Source organism: Myripristis murdjan, chromosome 2 (assembly GCF_902150065.1).
Source record: "Myripristis murdjan chromosome 2, fMyrMur1.1, whole genome shotgun sequence".
Lineage (NCBI taxonomy): Eukaryota > Metazoa > Chordata > Actinopteri > Holocentriformes > Holocentridae > Myripristis > Myripristis murdjan.
Genome location: NC_043981.1, coordinates 11925311 through 11946759, shown reverse-complemented (window position 1 = coordinate 11946759; position 21449 = coordinate 11925311). Strand labels below are relative to the sequence as shown.

Sequence of the window (21449 nt, the reverse complement as noted above, 5' to 3'; positions counted from 1 at the left end):
CGAGAAAGTGTCAAGGACTTTCTCAATTATGGAAAAGCCAACTGATCAAGCATCTGAAGACTTTCCCGGCGCTCAGTGTGTGTCCAATTTGCTCAACCTCCACCCATCTGGCATCTTAACGGGTTATAATAAATCATGACTAGCGTTTACCAGTGTTATATGGCACATATCTGCTCCCTGGTATGAATTATTTTAGGCCACACTCTCTTATTCTGTCGCCGTGCAGTTGCTTTTTCTACTTCATCCGGCTGGAAGGGGAAAAACAAAATAAATACAAAGTGCTTGGCTTCACGTGGCGCGTTGTTTTCAAGGTGGCCAACTGGCAGCGAGAGGCGAGATGGAGGGGGAAATATTCAAACCAGTGAACGGCAAAGCTGAGGAAAGCTTCGCATGCTCTAAAAGCAGCAGACGTGGCTTACATTTGCACCGATGTCTGATTTGTGCAACATGGAGGAAATCAAAAAGCTGCATTCCCAGGAGAGAGGCAACATTTGATAAATAACAACAACCCCTTATAACATGATTAATGGCATAAATTACAACAAGCAAAATTTAAACAATTGTAGGTACATCTGTGATTGACAAAATTTTGGTTATTCCATCCAAAAGAAAACAGAGGATCTCGAAAAACTCACTCTCATTTGTGTTAAATCGTTTATTCAAATTCATTCAACAATAAATGAGCAGACACATTGGTGCAATCAAGATTTATTGATTTTTTTTGTTGTTGTTGTTGTTGAAAATAAGTGTTTCTGTTGGACCACTAACATATCTTGTGGTTTGACACAGATGAGCTACACATAGGAAGTTCTCAAGCCTGATGTTAACATGTTGAAAAGAAGGCATTTGATTTTTCTGTCTGGTGTTTTGGATTGGTGGCGTGAGGACGGTGCGCGGTGCACGTTCATGACCGACTGATGGCGGCTTGATTCAGTCTCTTTGGGTGAGTTTGGTTCGTCAAAACATGCACACGTCGTCCAACGGTGAGCGATTCAAACTTTCAAATGGACCCCCTCCCCTCCCTCACTAATGCTGCAGTCCTCTTTTTTTTCCTTTTTAAAACATTCATTCATTCATATATTCATTCATTTGTATGTAGGCCCAGTGTAAACCAGACGTGTGACTTTCATCATGACCCCTGCACGGTGGGGGTCACCCTCAGTCCACCGTCTGATCTGATTTGACATCCTTGCAGACGCTCTCTGTGTTCGATTGGTCTTGCCTGGCACAAGTTGCACTGTCAAAAATGGCCCCCGGAGTGCAAAAAACAAGAGCAAAAAGCACACATGACTAATAAAATCACTGAGTACACTGTAAGTTTACTGCAATCCTCGTTTGGAACGCCTAACGCATCTAGCACTCTTCGTCGATGGCTTTTTTTTTTCTTTTTTTCTTTTTTTTATTATTTAAGACGGTTTTGGCACTATGTTGCCTTTGGGAAATCCAAGAAAATGTAAGGATGGATGAAGGATGGTGGTGGGAGGTGGGGCGGTGCACTGCTGTTTTCCCCTTAAAGGTAAAATCCACTCTCATATACACTTTTATACATCATCAATCTGTGACGTCCAACGCATTCCAGGAGTTGCTTTGTGATAAAGTGCTGCAATTTACTTTGTGTTTACCCACTTTCCCTCAACCTGTCTTGTCTATTTCTGCTTCTGCTACTTTTTCCCAGAATGCCTTTTGACTCCGGCGGAGAGAGAGAAAGAGAGAGAGAGAGCAACAGCCACTCTTGCCAACTTGGTGATTGAACTTTTTCTCAGCCTCTCTGGCAACTTTATTTCTCAAAAGCGCCCGGTGACAAATAAATGTAGCTACATTTTCTGGCCATGTGCTGCCTCCCGTAGCAGCTGGTCATTCATCAGGACGGCTGATGTTTTTAACCCGCGCTATTGTCTAATCCGAAGCGGTGTGACCGTCATAATGCTCCCCCGTACACAGTGGAGCCCCTCCCTGCGCTGAGAGCAGGAGCCGCAGCAAGTATATTGATATGCAAATTAGCAAATGACATCATCTGGCGACTTCTAGAAACTTTTCGAGCAGCAAACAGCTACGCTCCTTGGGCAAGAGTTGGCAGCACCGACAACAGTGACAGTGGTGGCATAGTAACAGCGAGAGAGAGAGAGAGAGAGAGAGAGGGCGAGTGTTGCCAGCTCTTCCTCCTCTGTGTGATCTTTGAACGTCCGTGCAAAACGGCGGCTCTAGAAAGAAGCCCTTGCTCTTTGATTGTGAGGGCCCGACACCAAACTTCGACCCCTGACGCTGACGCTTTGACATTTTCCAGAAGACGACACCGCCGAACAACAGAATGGGTCCAGATAAAAGTGGTTTAAGTGTTTTATGGTGAATTTCGTCCTTTAAAATCCTATCTAGATTCATCGCTTGCATCGTGGTTTCTAACCCCTAAAGATCCGCCGTCTCGTCCCGCCGTCCGTCCGTCCCGTCCACATGGCGGCGAGCCCGTCTGCTACTGCAGGCTGCAGGCGGAGCAGCAGGTGTCGCTCCGGTCCGGCAGAGGGCAGAAGTCCATCTGCCGGACGATCTCGGTGAACAGCTCGTCCACCATGGTCTTGCTCTTGGCCGACGTCTCCATGAAGGGGCAGCCCCAGTCCTCGGCCAGCGCCTGGCCCTCGCTGGGGGACACCTCCCGCTCGCCCTCCAGGTCCACCTTGTTCCCCACCAGCACCACCGGCACCTGCTGGTACCTGGGAACCAGAGACACAAAATGCAGAATTAGTGATCAAATAATGCCATTTAGCCACTGACAATCAAATGCATTTCCTTTTTCTATTGTCCAATTTTCAAATAAATTAGAAAACATCCACCTAGCAGTTCACCAAACCTCCTAATAATTAAAAGGAGTGCAATCTAAATCAACACACCTTGCAGCGAGATGTGCGTTTACCTTACATAATTTAAAAACCAATAATCTCCCAGATTAAATATTAACTTAACTACTGTACCACCAGCTTGTGTCGACCTAATTGCTTTGTTTTATTTCCCGTATTTCCCTTATCTCTTACAATTCTCAGTATGTGATTTACCGGCCACATTTTTGTATTGTTTATATTATATCTGATGTCTTCTTTTCATGAGATGATTAATATAATGCATAGGTGCCAATTAAGCAGCTATAAATTGAAATTGCGAGAGAGAGTTGAGAGAGAGAGAGAGAGGGAGGGAGGGAGAGATAGGGGAGCAATGAGGATGTGGAAAAAGAACAGAGAGAGAGAGAGAGAGAAGTGGAGTAAACATTTTTGTACATGTGAAATGTGAAATTTATCTCCCTGTGGGTCCACTTTATTTCATACCAAGGCTACAGGAACTTGCGGATACCTGAGGGAGACGAGGGAGGGAGAGGACAAAGAGAAAATGCTGTGTGTCTATGCAACACTAAACCGACAATGTGAGTGTGTGTGTGTGTGTGTGTGCAGCGCTGGCCTACATATTTGTTAGGTGCTGCAACAATGAGCATTTTGAACAATGCACAAGGCAGAAAACGGCTACCCAGGAGGCCACCAGCCGTCCCCGGGTGTCCGATCTCAGCGGGCGGCCACACACACTCACGTTTATCCACGGCACAGCGCTCATCAGCTGCCTTAAAAAAATAAAAAAAAATAAAAAAATAACCATCTTCATCGAATGCCACGTTGGGCTGCATTTCTGGATATAGCATCTCGTGGCAGCCGTTTCCAGCGTCGTCTCATGCCATACCGTCTAATGGCATGCAAAGCCCGACACTTAATGCTTTCCAATGCTTGTTTAAATTGGCTCGCTCCTCCCTTCATATCTTGCGATCATGCACTGAGCGTGCCTTAACGGATCAAAAGCTTTCTTCTCCCAACATGCAGCTGACAAATCCAATGCTCTTCCCCGCGAGGCATCAATACACACAAACCAGACTGGGGCGAGTAATGGAATAGGTTATTGAATAATTGAATAAAGCTAATGCGGTCCTCTGACAAGGGGAGGGCATGAACGCTGCCCACATGCCTTGGAAATAAGTGTTTTCTCCATTATATTTATTACATATGCATATTCTTCTTGCATTTTAGACTCAGAATCAGAATCAGAAACACTTTTATTGACCCCCGAAGGAAAACTGGGTACGCTACATTATATCAAATAATAACCCAGGGAAAATAAATGTTATGAAACTTGTTAGACTGGAAATCAAGAGGCAAACGAGGTCAGCTCGTCAAAATATGTCACGTCTCCAAAAAAAAAAAAAAAAAAAAATCACATTCTCAAATGTGTCTATTTTTGTCAGCAAAGGCCTTCAGAGAGTCTTTTCTATTCATAATGACTTTTCCGTTCATGTGGCATCATGCATGTCTCATGTTTTGCTGGACGCCAGATATTTCATTTCACTGTGTCACCCTTCATGTTTTCTCTTATGAAATAACTAAAGGATGTCAGTCAGAGAGGAAATATATTCTCGCGACAGGTAATGGAGCAAGTCCATAGATCTTGGCACATATCACCTGCGGTAATAGCCCGGCTATCAGTCATTCCTAAGTGCCTTGTGAGTCTGACTTATTGATCTGCTGGTGCAACTGAGAAATGAGCTCTTATCTACAAATTGGTAGCCTGCTGCCACTCGGCTCAGCAGAGACAGGAGGCGAGGCGTGGAAAGGAGCTGGCAAAAAGAGGAGCCGGGGTATCTGGGACGGCAGCTGTTGCTAGGAAAGAGACAAATATCCACCCTGTTGAAGTGTCCTTGAGCAAGACCACAGTGCAAAAAAAAAAAAAAAAAAAAAAATCGTCACAAGCCATTTAGCCTCACATCCAGCGTCTCACTGCAGCAGTGGAAAAAAATCTGCGTTGAGGTAATCTGACTTGTCTCCAGTGCTCATCAACTCGTTTCCAGAATTTTCTTGAATCACGAGGCTTGATCATAATGGGATCATCGTGCACTATTCCGCCTTCGTGTCAACACTTTTATCTCTCTGTTCCCAGGCGAATTCCCGAAACTGCACTGGAAGCCGAAGTGGGATCAAGCAGCTTTTTCACTTAACTGAAGAAAAACAAGATTTTAAGAGTCCGCATGAGACAAAGTGACTCGTTAAGAAAAGCGTTTGAAGGTAAATTTCACTGAAACCTCACCTGACACAACATGGGCTGTGCTGATGCGGTGACCTCCACCCACGTGGCGCTTTAACAAGTTAAAACAAAGGCTAAAAAGTCTTTGGCGGCCATAACTTGGCCCCCCTGTGAAGAATTCGCCACGTATGAATGTATCTCCACTGCTCATTATTGTTTCCAAGTACAATTCTAAGTAATGTGACCAATTTCTAAGTGGATTAAGGATAAAGTAAAGCGCTTGCTCATAAATGTTCATATACTGGAGACTTTCCCACCTTGACATTTCGCCCAAAGGCACTGCAGCATGCAACACACACACATACAAACACACACACAGGCACAGGAGCAGCTGACCTCAGCGGGACGAGCGTCTCCCATGGCCCGCGCGTTTGGAAAACCGGAGTCTAGAGGGTGTGAAGTGTGAACCGGGGAAGCGCCACACAGACAAATGCAATCTGACAGCCTTGCGGGAGAAACTCTATATATAACTACAAAGACACAGGGGGAACTCGCATCTCTGGGGTGTGTGTGTGTGTGTGTGTGTGTTGTTGTTGCATATCAAACCACCTCGCCCTCCATATCCAATGAGCAGAAGTTGCAACTGCTCGGCACAAAAACTGTCCCCGCGGGGATTTACAGAGCATCCTTGTGTTGTCGGCTGGCAAATTTTGAACTTTTGAACCAATTCTTCTTCACACCTCAAGCAGCGCAGTGCCTCGGTGGGACATTTTAAACACAGATATATATGTAGATATGAATTTAGGAACAGCAGGGGTGGAAAGTAGACTGGGTAGAGTTACTTTCCAGAGTTTTAGGTGCAGTTTATACTTCAACTCAGCCATACGTCATTGGGAAATACTGCACTTTTTACTGCTCTACATCTCTCTGACTGCCTGGACTTACGAGTTATACTGCGGAAAAAAAGCTTTTACATGCAAAACATATGATGAAGTGACATAATTATATATATTATTCGAGTTAAACCCACATGCAGCAGACTGAGTGGCACTTTTTATATTTAAGTTTTTACGGATAATAATACTCTATACTTAGAAACTGTAGTAAAACTGTAAATGCATGACTTGGGGTAATAGTTATGAGAGTATTTTTCCATTTTCCCTTTGAAACCTGAGTGAAATTCCCTTTATTTCTTTTCAAAATTATTTTTTTCCCTAGACATAATTTTTCACTTTTTTTTTTTTTTTTTACAAAAAAATTGGCTCATATTTAATTGTATTTATTTGTCCCATTTGTTTTGTACTTTTCTTGACATTCTTATTTTTTTCTCATAAGATTCTTTTTAAACTTTCTTGTTAATTAAATTAAATTAATATTTTTATTATTATTTTACTTTTCAGACAAGACTGTAAAAAATGTGTCTTCATAGGCCAAAGTGGCTTTATTTATTTATTTCTTTATTTATTGGGGGGATATGAATGAGGGGAACTGGGTTCAGCAGCTTAAATAAATCATGTCAAAAAGGGTTTAGGATATTGCTTTTTCCATCACTGAGGCGCAACAGTCACATTCCTGAGCTGATCTGCACTTCCTTCAACAGAAAATTAACACCGTGAACTTTTCAAAGACTTCAGCGTGAAGCCCAGGGAAACCGGCCTGTACCGTCGGCGTGTTTGGTTCCAGCTGCGGCTCATACCTGACGCATCACGTCATCCCCCACAATCACCAGAAAGCAGGTCCTCGAGCGAATCGTCTGATAAAGTTTCCTTCAAAGTGCGGCGCACGCACGTGAGAATCAAAACCAGGAGAAAGACAAACAACACGACGTCCTCGCCTCTTGTTTGCTGCAGCTGGCAGCCTGTGCATTCTGGGAATTATCAGCCCCGTTTGGAACGTGTCTTTGATCAATCAGATTGCTTGGCTCGAACTACGCGCCTGTATGAATATGCATCAGAGTGAAACATTTCAAAAAACGTGCGAGGGAGAGACGTCACTGTGGATTAGTGGAGCGCACAGAGCTGGCCTTGAACTGTTTGGGAATTCAAAAGGAGGCGTGCAGGCAAAAAGTGAAAACTCTCCATTTCAAAGCAGTAAAACTCAAATGAAAACAGGAGGGATGAGGAAGATAAAGGTGCTGAAGGAACCTGCATACTATATGATCTACATTTTTTCCTGCCATTGCTCACTCCTGTATTCACAACATGTCATCTGTCAGCTGAGTTTCTGCAGGCCTGACCCCTGCAGGACGGGAGGCACAGTGCACATCACTGGGGCAAACATCTTCACACGTCCTCAAACAGAAAAAGCATTAATTCATTCCTTAAATTCTTTATTTTATATGATGTGTATCTGCAGGGTGTAACACATCACTGAAGCTGAATCCCACTTATACTGTGTGAAATGTTCAGGCCCCATATGCCATCAAATCGAAAATCTCTAGATGCCTCGTGTATCATTTTATACACACTTCGCTGTGATTCGGCAGGACATATATGGCATCTTCGGAAACCTTGGGATCTCCACTAGAATTTAAAGTGAAGCTTTAAAGTGTGTTTGGACAAAGCTCAGCCGTGCAGCAATGACGAACACACCCATGGGTGCAGCACAGTCTGGAGGTGAAAAGATGGATCTCAGGATTCGAGCGATCGATACCGGATTGTTAAAATGACCGCAATTCATTGGAAAATCAATATTTTTAGCCGGCTCTCTCCGCGTCCCTCCGCTTGAACATCTTTGTGAAGTCATCCCCGGCCTTCAGCACATTTGTGTGTCACAATCGGGACAGGACCAATTAGTGTAGTTTTCCGATGACATCATCCAAACAGACAAAGCAGCAAACCCCCGTCGGGCCGGCGAGCCCGCAGGACAAACACAAACTGAGACGAAAACCTCACATCCAGGCTTTTTTTTTCGGCTTAACTGGATTTCAGGTGTAAACTCGCTTGGTGCACGACTTCAGCAGAGACGTGTGTGTGTGTGTGGGGCGGGAGCTCGTAAAAAGCCCGGGTTGTAACCGCGTGGGAGGTGGAACGGCTTCAAAGTTTATCTCCTGTCCCGGCAAAGCCTCGCTGGCACAGAAGTGGATTACGTGTCATTTAGTAACATTTATGGGCATATTTTTTGCCGTTATGAAATCTAAACCCGAGGCCTTGACCTTTGACCTTGAAACACACAAAAACGTGTACCCGCTGTTCCCCGCCTCTTTGGGGTATTATTCCAACATTTGGGGAAAGACACACGGTGCAGACACAGAGCCATTGTTGAAACTCACAAAAGGATGGTGCCCACATTTTGTGCTTAGCCTGTGGGTACAACAGCCTTATTAAGGCTACCTGCTGTGCTAAACAGCTACAGCACTGTTCACTAACCCCCGCTTTCACAAGCCCCAAAGCACTCGCAAACTCACACACACACACACACACTTACACAAACATACACACATACTAATTACCAAAGAACAGCCCATGCATCTCCAACATGAAGCCCTCCAACCCCGCGGCAGCCTCTCTGCGCTCTACATCTGTTGTTAATTAGCGGTTTTGGAGCGGCTGCACCGTGTGACAGCGAGGCTACAACGCACGGAGCCGCTGGTGGAAGTGGACAGGGAAAAAAAAAAAAAAAAAATCGCAAGGGCCTCCGAGTTGTGGCGCCCACGTCGCGTGAAGTCCCGGGGGACGTCGCCGCCGAGGAACAAAGCTTGAGACGAGTGCGAGCGTCGTCTCTGAAGCGTGTCGGCATCTGGGCTACACGGGCAGGAAAGCGGCAAAACAAAAATAATAAACCGCAAACATTCCTGTGATAAACAGAGGAGGAGGAGAGGGCCTGCACGGCAGATGGAGAAAGTCTTTGGAGTCTTTTTTTTTTTGTTGTTAATTTACAATGAAACTTCATTTCCATCTTTAATGGCCAAACTCCCAGCTCTTTCATTTTCTGTATTTATGATGCAAACTCAGTTTAAAGCATCCAATAAAACCTGAGCTACGTTGCTGTCAGACCCGAAGACAAAACTCTTGTCACTTCAACTTCGAATGAAATTGACTTCTTCGCATGCAACCGCCCGCTTTGGATGTGAAATCAAGTCTCTGCCTCTATTATTTTCAGAGTTGTGTCTAAAAGAAGGATAACGTCTGACGCTGAACATCCCTGATCCAGATCACAAGCACAAGCCAATCGATTGTTCCTCAAAGCCTGTCTTGCCACCGAATTTCATGGAAATCATCAGTTTTAGAGGTATTCATTCTGGGAAAAAAAAAAAAAAAGAAAAAAAAAAAGAAGAAACAAATTGGTGTGTCATTTTAGCAGACAGTGCTGTTCCTATTCCTGGAGTGCAATAAATCACATGGCTTATAGAGGTCTGTTCCTATACTGAAATATGATAAATGCTTCCTCGACTTGTGTTTTATTGACTTTTTCTGCCTCTCTCTCTCGTTTTATTTCATATTCCGTTTTGTTTAAATGTAAAACACATTGATTGTATGTAATGTGCCATATAAATGCAGTTTGATTGCCTGGATAACAATGAAACAAAACAATCTCGCTGCCAGAGGTAATTAGGTTGGATTATGTTGCCGTGTTGTGGGACGTGATAAAAGAAATCCTGTCGAGGTAACAGATGATTGTGAGAGGAAGATGAACCTAAAGTGAACCTGCGTGGGGGAAAACAGCCACGCAAGCACAACCGGGTAAATACGTTAAGTCGGAGCACTTTGCTTGGACTAATACGGCGAGGAGGAGCACTTAACTTGTGGCACATTTTAAACCAAGCCTCTTCAACGGCTCTCCCTCCTTGTTCTCCGTTTCCTGGCGGCGAACGCTAAAAGCCTGAGGTCGGGAAGCCGCTGTGGGCCCAAACCCCGAGTGCCCCCTGGGATACGTAGTTTCAGTCCCCACCCTATCCCGCACGTGATGCTCACCTCCTGCTATTAGACACAGCATCAGTGCAGCGTGAAAGCCCGGCTCAAGTGCTTTGAAGGCAACGCCCCCCCGGGTCGATACAACCATAAACTTAAACATCCAAGCGAGGAGATTATTAGATTAGGACGAGGGCTACACCCAGATGTTGTTGTGATAACCAGCATCTGACATGAGCTTTATTTGGTTATACTGTGACGTACCGGAGTCAAGTGGATCTGTATGTAAGGGGTGTTTGCCTGTGGCTAACTATAATATAAACACAGAACACAGAGAATATCAGTGGTGGAAAGAACCAGAAACTACTATTCAAGTAGCGGCTGTTATTTTTCTGTTACTTTTTATGATGTAGAGTCCCAACTGCAGAGGAGCAGATTGCATTTAAGCTGCGCAAAAATGAACCAAATCTTCAGCCTGAATATAATGGCTTCTGTACACACACACACACACATGCACACACATGCACACACACAGCCAACTGCACCCACGCGATAAAAAATGTGCACCAAATTTCACCTCTGCAGAATCCATCAGCGCCTGCTAATTAGAGATAATGACAGTGTATGCATTCAGTGATTACACACTAGAAATATGCATAACTTATTGTGAGTGCAGTAATATTTGTTTTTGTCTCAGTGCAAAATATGTTATATATGCAGATGGACCATTTAGGCTTTTTTTTTTTTTTTTTTTTTTGGGGTGCACTTAAGGAACTTTCTTAGTCTTTTTGGACGCCTGTTGGTGAGTTTTTCCAGTGTTGGAGAGTTGTTTGTCCACTCAGAGCTGATATGGCTCTGGAGCAGCTGTGCAAAACTATCAGAAAGTGTGAAATTAACTCTCATAGGCTTGGACTGACAGACCGGCATAAAGTTGATGTTTACACTCTTTTTGCTGCGCATCCATTGGTGCCATTCAACCCGTCTCTGTTCGCAGCTAAGATGGAAAAATGTGTTGAAGGCGACAGCGCAAACAGCCTTAAGAGACGAACAGAGGTACAAATGAGATGTTTGGATTTGGTTCAGGCACGATGTGAGAACAGACTGTTAGGATGGAAAGCTACAGATTTAGGTTAAGCATGAGGCTTGGTGAAGTGTATTTGCTGCTTCTCACATGTTAATGTATAGGATGGCCTGGTTAAAGTGATATGTGGCCCAATGCAGGGGTGTGTCAGGAGAATGTGGCTTCATGCCACCTGCATCCTTTCTGATCAAACTTCTTTCCCATGCTTCCCTCTGCCAGGAGTCCAGCATAGCACTCCGGTTTATACGACTGGCTAATGGGGGCCTGATGTCTTCTTGGCTTCCAACCCAACACAATCCCATTAAGTTCTGGTGAGTGGGCACATACTATATCTCAGTGTGGTGCTTGTTGCTGCTGCTGGCTCAGCAAGAAGCTTCTGAGGAGGGAGGCTGACCTCCTGCAGACAGCTAATGGAGACCAGGAGCTGGTGCTGCTTGTTTCATTAATGACAGGACACCCAACGGATGCAGTGTCTCTCTCTGTGTGTGTGCATGTATGTGTGTGTGTGTGTGTGTGTTACAAAGCCGGCTAGGTCCACTCCTACTGCTGAGAAATGATGTGATATCAGTGGAAAGCATCTGTCTGCACTGCTCATTGTTTCTGGGTTTCTGTGAGGCACTTTGTGACAACCCGGCTTGTGAAACGCGCTCTATAAATAAACTTGACTGTGGATCAAGCTTCTCACAACATGCAGCGTGAGAGTTTTATGCTCAAAAAGTAGATGTGTCAAGTTGTGCTGGAGCAGCAGGGGCGGAGCTAGGAATTATGGGCCCCTGTGCACAAGAGGCAATGCCATATATTCATTTAATGATGACAACTACTGAACACATCGCGAATCTTAAGTCTGGGTTTTTTGGCACTAATACCAATTGGTTGTCATAACCATAGCTCCCTTTTTCTCCGAGCCTGTATTGATGTTATTCCTGCTTGTTCCAGTTTGTCTCAGATAACACATCAGCGGCTGTATCATATTTTCTAGACAGCTTTCTTTATTCACGAACAGTTTGGTAGATTTTGACCAAACCCTGTTTCCAGCCAGGGCAGTGTGAAACAGAATATAACACACTTCCACCTCTGGGGCGCCCCCCTCAACTTGAGGCCCTTTCCCTGAAGGCTGATTTAAGGAGTCATCAGTCTAAGCCCTTGTAATTTTAAGTCTCTGTCATCTGAAAAACACACAAAAAAATTGCCTCCTCCGGCTCAAATTGCGTGTCAACCTCTGGGCCTCAAAGTCACCGTGTCATCTCGCATCCAGAGTAAAGAAAATCACCGAGCCAAAAACATCAGTGTGTCAGTGCCCAGAGTCGCTGTAACGGCATCCAGCAGTGCAACTCCAGAGGGGGAAGTGACACTACCTCTGGAAAAGATGTCTGCTTTTATTCCGCTCTCTTGCAGCCAGGTTTGTGAGATGATCTCAGCGGATCTGTTGAGTAATGGACTGGTCTGATCAAAGCCATGCAGGGTTAGTCATGTGAAAGAGAGAGAACATCAAAACCAGTGAGAGTTCAGCGGGGTTGATATATGACAGGTGAGCCACAGCTGGGCTCTTATGAGGAACACATGGACCAAAGCTAACATCTTCTCACGAGGCACGGGAGAGCGATGGAGAGAGAGAGACAGAGAGAGGAAGAGGCTGAGCAGATGGAGGTTCAGCTCTGGAGGACGATGTGAGGTTTTGGGCTCGAGTGTAAAACAATAGGTCTTTTGGTGGCTGTCCAAGTGGGGTTCAGGGACCTCCAGGGGCCCTTGACAGGATCCAGGGGGAACTCCGGCAAAATGAGGAATAATTTAAAGTCAACATTATTTCACTCCATCGAAATTACCTTAATTAGAGCATGTTTTGAAAAAATATTGTAGCATATGGCAGTCCTGGGACAAAATCGGATCAAATGGGAGGGTCTGGGTAAAACCCTGAAACAGTCATTTAAAAAAAAAAACATCTGAGAACCCCTATTCTCCTGCAGCCTGCGATAAGATCTTCACAAGACTCCCCAGCTGCACATCAAATCTAGTTTACGGATTAATAAAGTTATTTGGTGACACACACACACACACACAGAGAAGAGGACAGGGATGATTCACATCAGTGTGTCCTGTGAATCATCCCGGCCTCAATCAGCCTCAGAAATGAAGTTAACCCGGCCTTACCTTTTGACCCTGATGATCTGGTCTCTCATGGGTTTGATGTCCTGAAAACTTTGCTGGTTGACCAGGCTGTAGACCAGGATGAAGCCTTGGCCGTTCCTGATGTAGAGGTCCCTCATCGAGGCGAACTGCTCCGTGCCGGCGGTGTCCAGGATCTCCAGCACGGACGGAGAGGAGTCCACTTCGATCTCCTTGCGGTAGAAATCTTCAATGGTCGGGTCGTACTTCTCTATGAATGTCCCGGTGACGAACTGCACGGTCAGGGCGGACTTCCCCACCCCGCCGCTGCCGAGCACCACCACCTTATACTCCCGCATGGCGCACCAGTCTGCTTAGATCCAGCATGCAGAAAACAAAGTCCTCAGCAATGGATGAAGGAAACGCATCCCCCTGCACAGCCGCCTTGCACAGACTCACACTGCAGGCATGACACGGTGATAGCCCACGGTAAACGAGATGCTCTGGGGTTTTGCAGGCGGCCGATCTTGGAGCATTTAGCCCTGAGACGCACATCTACTGAAATATTCCCACGCTATCTTGAAGGGACACCATTCCAGAGGCATCCATAATGCAATAAGGCGGCGGTGGAGCAAAAATTAGATTGGCTATTATTAGAAATCACCGGGCGGCACATCTTTTTCGTGCGCCTCCAGATGCAAGGCTAACACTGCATTTCTCTGTACAGTGGGGTGCAGCAGAGTTGAGGGCAAAGAGGCTATTTATCCTTGGTGAGACAACAGCGCTGGGGATCCACGCCTCTGGAGTCGCTCTTTCCACTGGATGTTACTCCAAATAGTCCAGGAAGGTATGGGGGGTGGTTAGTGCCACAGAGGAACAAAGGAGGAGAGGAGACCTTGAAGCAGAAGCATCTTAGTCAGCATGGAAACCAAATGAGGAGAGGCGTTGTCGTTGTTGGTGTCACTAAGCCACCAGGAGAAGTGTTAAAGCATCAGTGTGTTTAAAATATTAAGAGAAGCATCACTGACATCTGAAAACAAAGAGAGGGGTGTAGTCCTTATTGTGCAAAGTAAACCGCAAATGACTGTAAGTGCTGCTGTTATTATGGGAAACAAAGCACCTAATTGGTGAAAACTAATTGACTGGGAGATGCATTGTGTTTGTGAGCCGTTTCGAAAATCAATGCAGTAGTACAAGCTTAGTGGCATTATTTGCAATGAGAAGCACCTTTGTGACTGTTGTCCAGGCAATTCATTGACTGGAAAAGTATCATTATTATAGATGCTGAGCTTCCTGAAGCAAGGCTGGATATGGAGATTAAGTCAAAGTCTTTAGTCGGCTGCTTCAGTTTGTTGACAGTTTGACATAAAAGCTGGCTGTTATGTTTCTTGCAGCAAGTTTAAAATTTAGTGCACCAGGGCGTTTGAGCCTCATTAGATCTTTGGAGCCAAATAATGAAAATCTGAAAATGAAAATCTATCATTTAGACTCTAATAAAGTTAATGCATTTTACATTAATTGGCATCATGAGCACAAATTGAGCCGATTTAAATATATTCAATCAATTTATTTTAATTCCATTTGAGTCAGTTTCAAAGTGGATTTACTTAATGCTGTTTAGGGGAAAGTTGAATTTGGAAACCTTGTAAATAGACCAAAATATTCTTTGAGTGATGCAGAATGTGCTAAGATGCAGTTGTAAACTAACTACACATACATGAGGCTTCAGCAGTGTAGCAGTTCATCATTTAGATGTTTATAATTAAAGACATACACATAGCCTTCACCTATCAAGTCCTCTTCTGCTGCAGTAAAACGTGCGCTGTTTAGGCTGTGCTGTCATGTCAAACACTTGCAGACTTGCTTGTTTCATATAAACATGTTAATTTATTTGGTGAATGCAAATTAATGATCACTGCCACAGTTGCAGTTGAGTTTGTTTTATTGTTTTTTTTTTTAAATTTTCCACATTTATTCAACCGTACTGCATCACAGCAACCTGATGAAGGAAAATCCACCATCATGACCACAGCTGCTGACACAAATGACAGCGAGCATGTGCAATGAAATGAGTTTAAACACAGTGGCATCACTCACCCCTCATACATTTTGCTAACCTCCATGACAGCCTTCATTTCAGTACTGTCTGATATTGAAGTTTGAACAGGAGTGACTGTTTGAATCAGCCAGTAAGCCGTGGCTGATTCATGTATTTATAAGATTAATAAACCTTTATTTTTCAACCAGACTTTGGCCCTTATTGAATGCAGCTATTTCTAGTGTGCACTTGCCGTAACATCTAGTTATAAGTCATCATGTATTTGCAAATCCTACTGAACACAGATGGAAAAGTTGTTCTAACAACAACAATAATAATAATAATAATAATACCTCAATAATAATAATACTTTAATGGTACTGAATTATAATGAACAGCAACCATCTAACAGGTCTGCAAATACTGCTCACTGCACTCCTCCTTTTCTTGATGTGATTGCGCACGATTCAAAAACTTCCAAGAACATTAAAAGGTCCACACATGGGAAAAAAATCCTTTAATTTTCTTTATTTCTTTCTTTCAATAGATTTTACACTATCTTGCTGGAACAAAAGAAACATTTGACTATAGAAACATAAAATAGCACAAAATATATGCAAAAAAGAAAACACTGAAATTGATTACATTTAAACTATAAATCCAATGAGGGTCTTGTTGTCAGTTGACATTGTTGTATTTCATTTTTACATTGTCGTTAGGATACACTGCAACAATGATGGCACGGGCAGTCACAATTCATCACCTGCAGTCCTCAGTGTAGTGCCCTCTACTGGCTAAAGCTGTCAACAACAAGCTCTGGGACTGGTTTCCCAGAGGACCTTGACTGCTAATGGGATCTTTGTTCCATTGCAAGGTAATGGGACAGAAAAGATCTCGACAGATTTGGGAGACCATGGCCCTAACCAGGAATAGAGACCAATGACTGCTCACTGTGTTGCAGTCAACCCTTTTGGCCTTGTGATGAGAACCTAAAACCTTAAAAAAAAAAAAAAAAAAAAAAAAAACAACCCTAAAAAAACAAAACAAAACATATTTTAGATATAAAGATATATATTTGAAATGAAACTGAGAAATTATTTGAGAAGAGAGACCAGTTGTACAGTCTTCCTTTAATATATTTCTTAAGAGCTCTTAAAAACGTAAAACCTTAAGCACGATGGACTCAAGATAAGGCAAAGTGTTTGGATAAGCTGAGTCTGCTCAGTTGACCAACTGCTCAGAAAGTGCTTACATTTTTTCTCTTTTGTTACCATCAGTCAGTCACTGCCAACACATCTCAAAAAAAACATTACATCTCAAGAGGATTCCATACACAAGGGCATTGTGGGTCACCAAATGAGGACATTTTGTGTACAGACATTTTTTCTGTTTTTTTAAACTAGAAACATTCAGTACGTTATCATTTAGTAAGAAAAAATATCGTTTTTTTTTTCCCATGCAAGATTCTCAATTAAAGTATTTACCGGTAGTAACTGGTTGTGATTGATAAGCACAATTACTGTCCTACGAGGGTGCAGTAACCTCTAAACCTCGAATGAAAATTAAAACAGATGACATCTTTAAACAATATGAAAAGTGCAATCCTTAACTCTAGTGATACATACGCCTCGAATAAAATGTCTCATGTGGAACCACGAGGTCCTCTGTCAGGGGAAGAGTTGTACATCTGAACTTATTAATTTATAGATTATTTAGTTCTTTTATATATATATATAATCTATGTAACATTGATGAATTTATATCTATTTAAGTGTTACAGTTACAGCTCTATAGAGGCTGTTATTTGCTAATGAAAATATTAGGTCATTGTCATAATCTCAATGAAGAATAAGAAATGTTCATATCTTCTTTACAATCTACCTTGTGTACAGTGTTCTAGCAAAAAGAAAAAAAAAAATCAACTTAACAATGTCATTTACAAAAATACCGAACTTTAGTAATTGCAACTTTTGGTTGCCACAGCAACAACTTAATATTGTTATGAAATACTATTATACTAGAGTGAAAAGTACATCTTTTTTGAAATTTTCTTCTCTTTTTTTGGTAAAATGTCATCTATACAATAAACATTTTTTTCTCAACAACACAAGCAATTCTATAGCTATGCTCATTACTGCAACACTATGATCCGTTTCCATGAGAAGGCAAGAAAGATCCAGTAGCTTTCTATTGGTGGGTCGCCTTTTAAGTCCCACCCCCTGCTCTTGTGTGTCTTCTCATTCGCTGAACCTGACTGGTTAGACCTTGAAGTGACCAACCGTGCAGAACGCAGCACAGCTCAATAAATTACATTCATTTCAAAATAGAATAGTTTACAACATTGTTTCTGACTAAAATTTGACCAAGAGTAACATATGATAAATTACAACAAAATATAACTTTTACCACCTTCCACAATCAAATATTACATACAAACCGTGTATGCGTGAGAAGAAAACCAAAGTGAATGAAACCAAAATGAGAACGCAGAGTGAGGCCCTGTCCCTCACCCTCAGTTCAACCTAAAGTATGATTGTGGATTGTCTATGTTAATCAAGCACCATGAAAATACATCAGAATTTTGATAGGAGAATGGAAAAGAACAAGATTGTTTAGTATCACATGAGTTAAAACACACTTTTGTAAAACACATTAGCAAATAATAAGAGGGTTGGTCTAAAATGATATAATAACAGGTTTTATGATCTTGGCTAAAAAAAAAAAAAAAAAAAAAACAACTGATTGTTCTGGAGGTGGGGTGGGGAGGGGCCCAAACATACCTCGAGAGTACACACAACACAAATTTTTAAATAACTCTGAATACATTTCTAGAACCATGAATATAAACTCTCAAAATAAGAGACACTTTACATACATTACACAGTTTTACAATACATTTTTTTTTTTTATCTGAATTTCTCACTCACGTTCCTCATGTAAACTACTCAAACCATGGTAAGAAACGATGGTACACCATGAAAGTCACCAAACATTCTACAAAGCTATTTTTGATTTGTCGTGTGTTTTGTCTCTTTTGTTGTTGTTGTTGTTGTTTTTTAATCAAATTAGATAAAGTCACTTGTGATGTTAATGGACAGTTGCTAGAAAACCGGGTCAGGACTCCAATAACGGTGAAGTGTGATGTCTTTCCCAAAGGTCCGTTCAGCGTTTCTGACAGCTGCTGTATTGATCGACCAGTGTGTTGTGTTGTGTCAGTGACTTTAAAGTGATACACTCTGGATGCATGTGGTGTTTATGAGCATTTTTTAGGCACTTCTACAGTTTTCTCAAATGGAACAGGATTATCGGTGATAGCAGGGTTGGACAGGACAACCGACGGTCACAGATAGCCCTCCAGTCAAAGTTCAAGTCATCTTTTGCTTGACGCGGATCGTCAAATGCACCGTTTGTAGAGTCTTAGCACTTAAATCCCCCGAACCGTCCTGCCAGGCCTCGTGTTGTCATCACCTGGTAGACCCCGCTTGAAGTCCCAGTCTGCCGGCAGACCATCAGTCTCCACATACATACTTAAACATACACAAACACACACACACTCACGCACACAAGGCTTGGTATGTCTGGAACTAACCCACAAGCTTTGTTAAGCCCTTGGCACAGACCCAAGCCTTTAGGCTTTTCGGTAATGGCCACTACTATCTTCTCTCAACACTGAGCACCGTCCTCCCCTGTCCCAACCACACGCACAAATCCACACACAATCTATCCCACCACTCCCAAACACAAAACTGAACCCAGCATTGAAACAAATAAAATTAGATTGGGGAGATGCAAGGACTGGTGTGGGCGTATTTGCTATCTACGCAACTTGGGCGATGGCAAAAAAACAAAAACAAAGAAAAAGAGAGGCTGGATGTTAAACTATGCAGGTCGATTCCACCAATTGCTTCCAGCGTTTGGACATCAGTTTGGCAAGATGTTTCCAGAGATGAAAACGTTGGCAGGGGCTTTGAGAAGGACGAGCTTTGTCATGGCATCTTTACCGGTGTGCTGGGGAAAGTTGCGGGCCGCAGTGGAAAAGCTCACGAGGACAGTCACATTAAGAAAACATGAGCTGTCTGCCCCGAGGACGCTCAGCTTTGCAGAGAGAAAAGCGAAGACGGCGAAATGAAACCCTCTAGTTCTCTGTCCCTTGAAAGCGTCGGTGTGGTTGTGCGCGGGTTTTCTGTGACTCCTCTATCACCCACGCCGATAAGTGAGCACTATGTCACTATGCCACTATGTCATGTGGTGCAAAACGAGCAACTTTTGTTTTTACTAACAAGGGGATGAACGTTGTGCAGAGGTTTTAAAACAAATGTGAAAAGAGAGGGGACCCACGGTACTTTGAGAGAACAATTTGTTAAAATGACCTCACCGTCTCTATAGTGTGTCGGCTATGTATGTAGTACTGTACATAGGAATATTTTTGACTTTTTTCATGTTAATAGGGTTTTTACTAGCAATACATATATATCTTTTATTCTGTGTGTATGTTACACCGGCACTGCAGTTCTTATGGTTAAATTGTAGTGTTACACTCTTAGCATGCAGGTTGCTGGACCTCTATGGGAGAGGTAAGGTAGTATTTACAGAGGGGCTGTTTTGGGTTTCCTAGTGCAGCTTCATGACACTCCGTTCCCTTCCCGATGCTTACTTCAGGATGATCTGGAGGAGCGAGAGAAAAAAGAGAAAGAGGAAAAGAGGGAAAACACAACGGGAGATCATTTTAGCTCAGCAGTCGAAGAGAAACATCCCTTAATTCACTAAAAAGCCATACTGAACAAAAGTGTGTGTAATGTAATGTAAAAATGTGCATTGCCATGGTTTGATACACACTCTTGTGATGGTGCATTTCAATCAAATGTAACAAACCAAAAGAAACGATGGGCTAACGCGATATTGAAGCTAACCAACAGGTACATGAACTGTATATTGCTTCAATGCGTCAAACCTGGGTCAAGCAGTATTTGCAAACTCTTTGGGGTTTCTTTCAGGCACCCGATTGGTGGGGGGTTACCACACAGGATGGCACATGAACGTTTCTGTGACTATCAGAGCTGTTCAGATGCGGTAAGCCCCACCTGTCTGATGGCAAACGCTCACAATTATTTGCAAATAGCATTTGACCCCGGTCTGGTCACCTCTGCATGTCTTCTCTTTTCAGAAGATAAAGACTAATCTGCCGTGAGGGAGGAAGAGAGAGAGAGGGAGAGATAGACAGACAGAGAGAGAGATGAGTCTCTACAGGGGGGTAAGACAGGTAGAGGAGCTGCTGGCTGCCATCACGATGTTGCCACTGGCAGCAAGCCACCGCAGAACAAAACAGCATGGTGCTTGTTAATGACCAATGCCGGCAAAGGACAGAAGCCACTGGTCGCATCGCACATCACAGAAGGTCACCACAGTTGGAGAGCGTGTGATGTGCATGGGCTCAGACAAAAGCCAGCTCCGTAGTGCAGTGCAGTGCAGATATAGGAGAAATATGATTTGCAAATACATTTATCATGGTTTGGTTTCGGATTTATGGGTGCCAGATGGGTGGGATTTGTCAGATAATGCAGCACACCCCACCCATCTGGTGGTACAAATAGATATAAACAAGTGCTAAGAATTATTTGCAAGTACTATTTGTCCAGGATCTGGTGCATTAATACCAGCAGCATTTTCCAGTGACACATACATGCAAGAAAAGGCAGCCCTGAGACGAGTTAGGAGGACAGCAACAGTGAGATGGCAGATACTGATGATGTGGCTGGCTCTAAGTGTGCTGGGTAATGGTGGAGGTTTGACAAATTGTAGATTTTTTTTTAGTGGTTAGTCATCGGGTTGTGATTTTGAACGCACTGAATTTGTATTACTCTGTGTGTTAATAGTAATGATGTCCAAAATGCCTGGTGCAAGTTGACCTACATGTAATACATTTTGTTTATAGCTGTTTTTTTGTGTGTGTCATGTGGGGTTTTTGAGACACTGCTACTTCAAACTTGAGCTGTGGGAGGCCGATGAAGTTCACTTTCTACACACTGGATTTTAAAGAAAAAACGCATCATTATCAAAGGGTTCATCAAAGTTGACTCAGCAGTGTCCGAGATATTCAGTGTGCTGGTGGTTCAATCGGGTTCATATTTAAAATGCCGGATCCTGGTGTCAAAATCCATCATTCCTCAAAGTTTCACCCAAAACTGCCCAACAGAGGCTCAGAAGTCACACGAGACAGATGAACAGATGGAACCCAGTCCACAACCCCTGATCTTCGACTTGCTCAAAGCGTCTTGCTCAAAGACACTTCAGCAGGGCAGCAGCTGGTTGACACTGGATCTAGAACCCAGGGTCT

General features: G+C 43.2%; 2 protein-coding genes across 10 annotated transcripts in view; both read right to left on the bottom strand.

Annotated features, from left to right (window-relative positions):
* Positions 1-1374: 1374 nt before the first annotated feature.
* On the bottom strand, positions 1375-13908 carry LOC115373036 (ras-related protein Rap-2a-like). Its single transcript, XM_030071265.1, has 2 exons — positions 13123-13908; positions 1375-2705 (listed from the first exon to the last, which is right to left on the bottom strand). Exons 1-2 carry the CDS (start codon positions 13434-13436, stop codon positions 2468-2470), a joined length of 552 nt encoding a protein of 183 aa, XP_029927125.1. The 5' UTR covers positions 13437-13908; the 3' UTR covers positions 1375-2467.
* A 1720-nt stretch (positions 13909-15628) lies between these two features.
* Positions 15629-21449, bottom strand: part of LOC115371867 (muscleblind-like protein 2a) — a 57516-nt gene continuing 51695 nt past the window's right edge. For 5 of the 9 annotated variants that reach the window (XM_030069449.1, XM_030069439.1, XM_030069475.1 and 2 more), the window contains one exon: positions 15629-19780. In XM_030069449.1, the coding sequence (XP_029925309.1) occupies positions 19656-19780 (125 nt within the window). In that variant the 3' untranslated portion in view covers positions 15629-19655. The remainder of the gene's footprint in view (positions 19781-21449) is intronic. The other 4 variants (XM_030069491.1, XM_030069509.1, XM_030069465.1 and 1 more) reach the window with 1 other exon arrangement.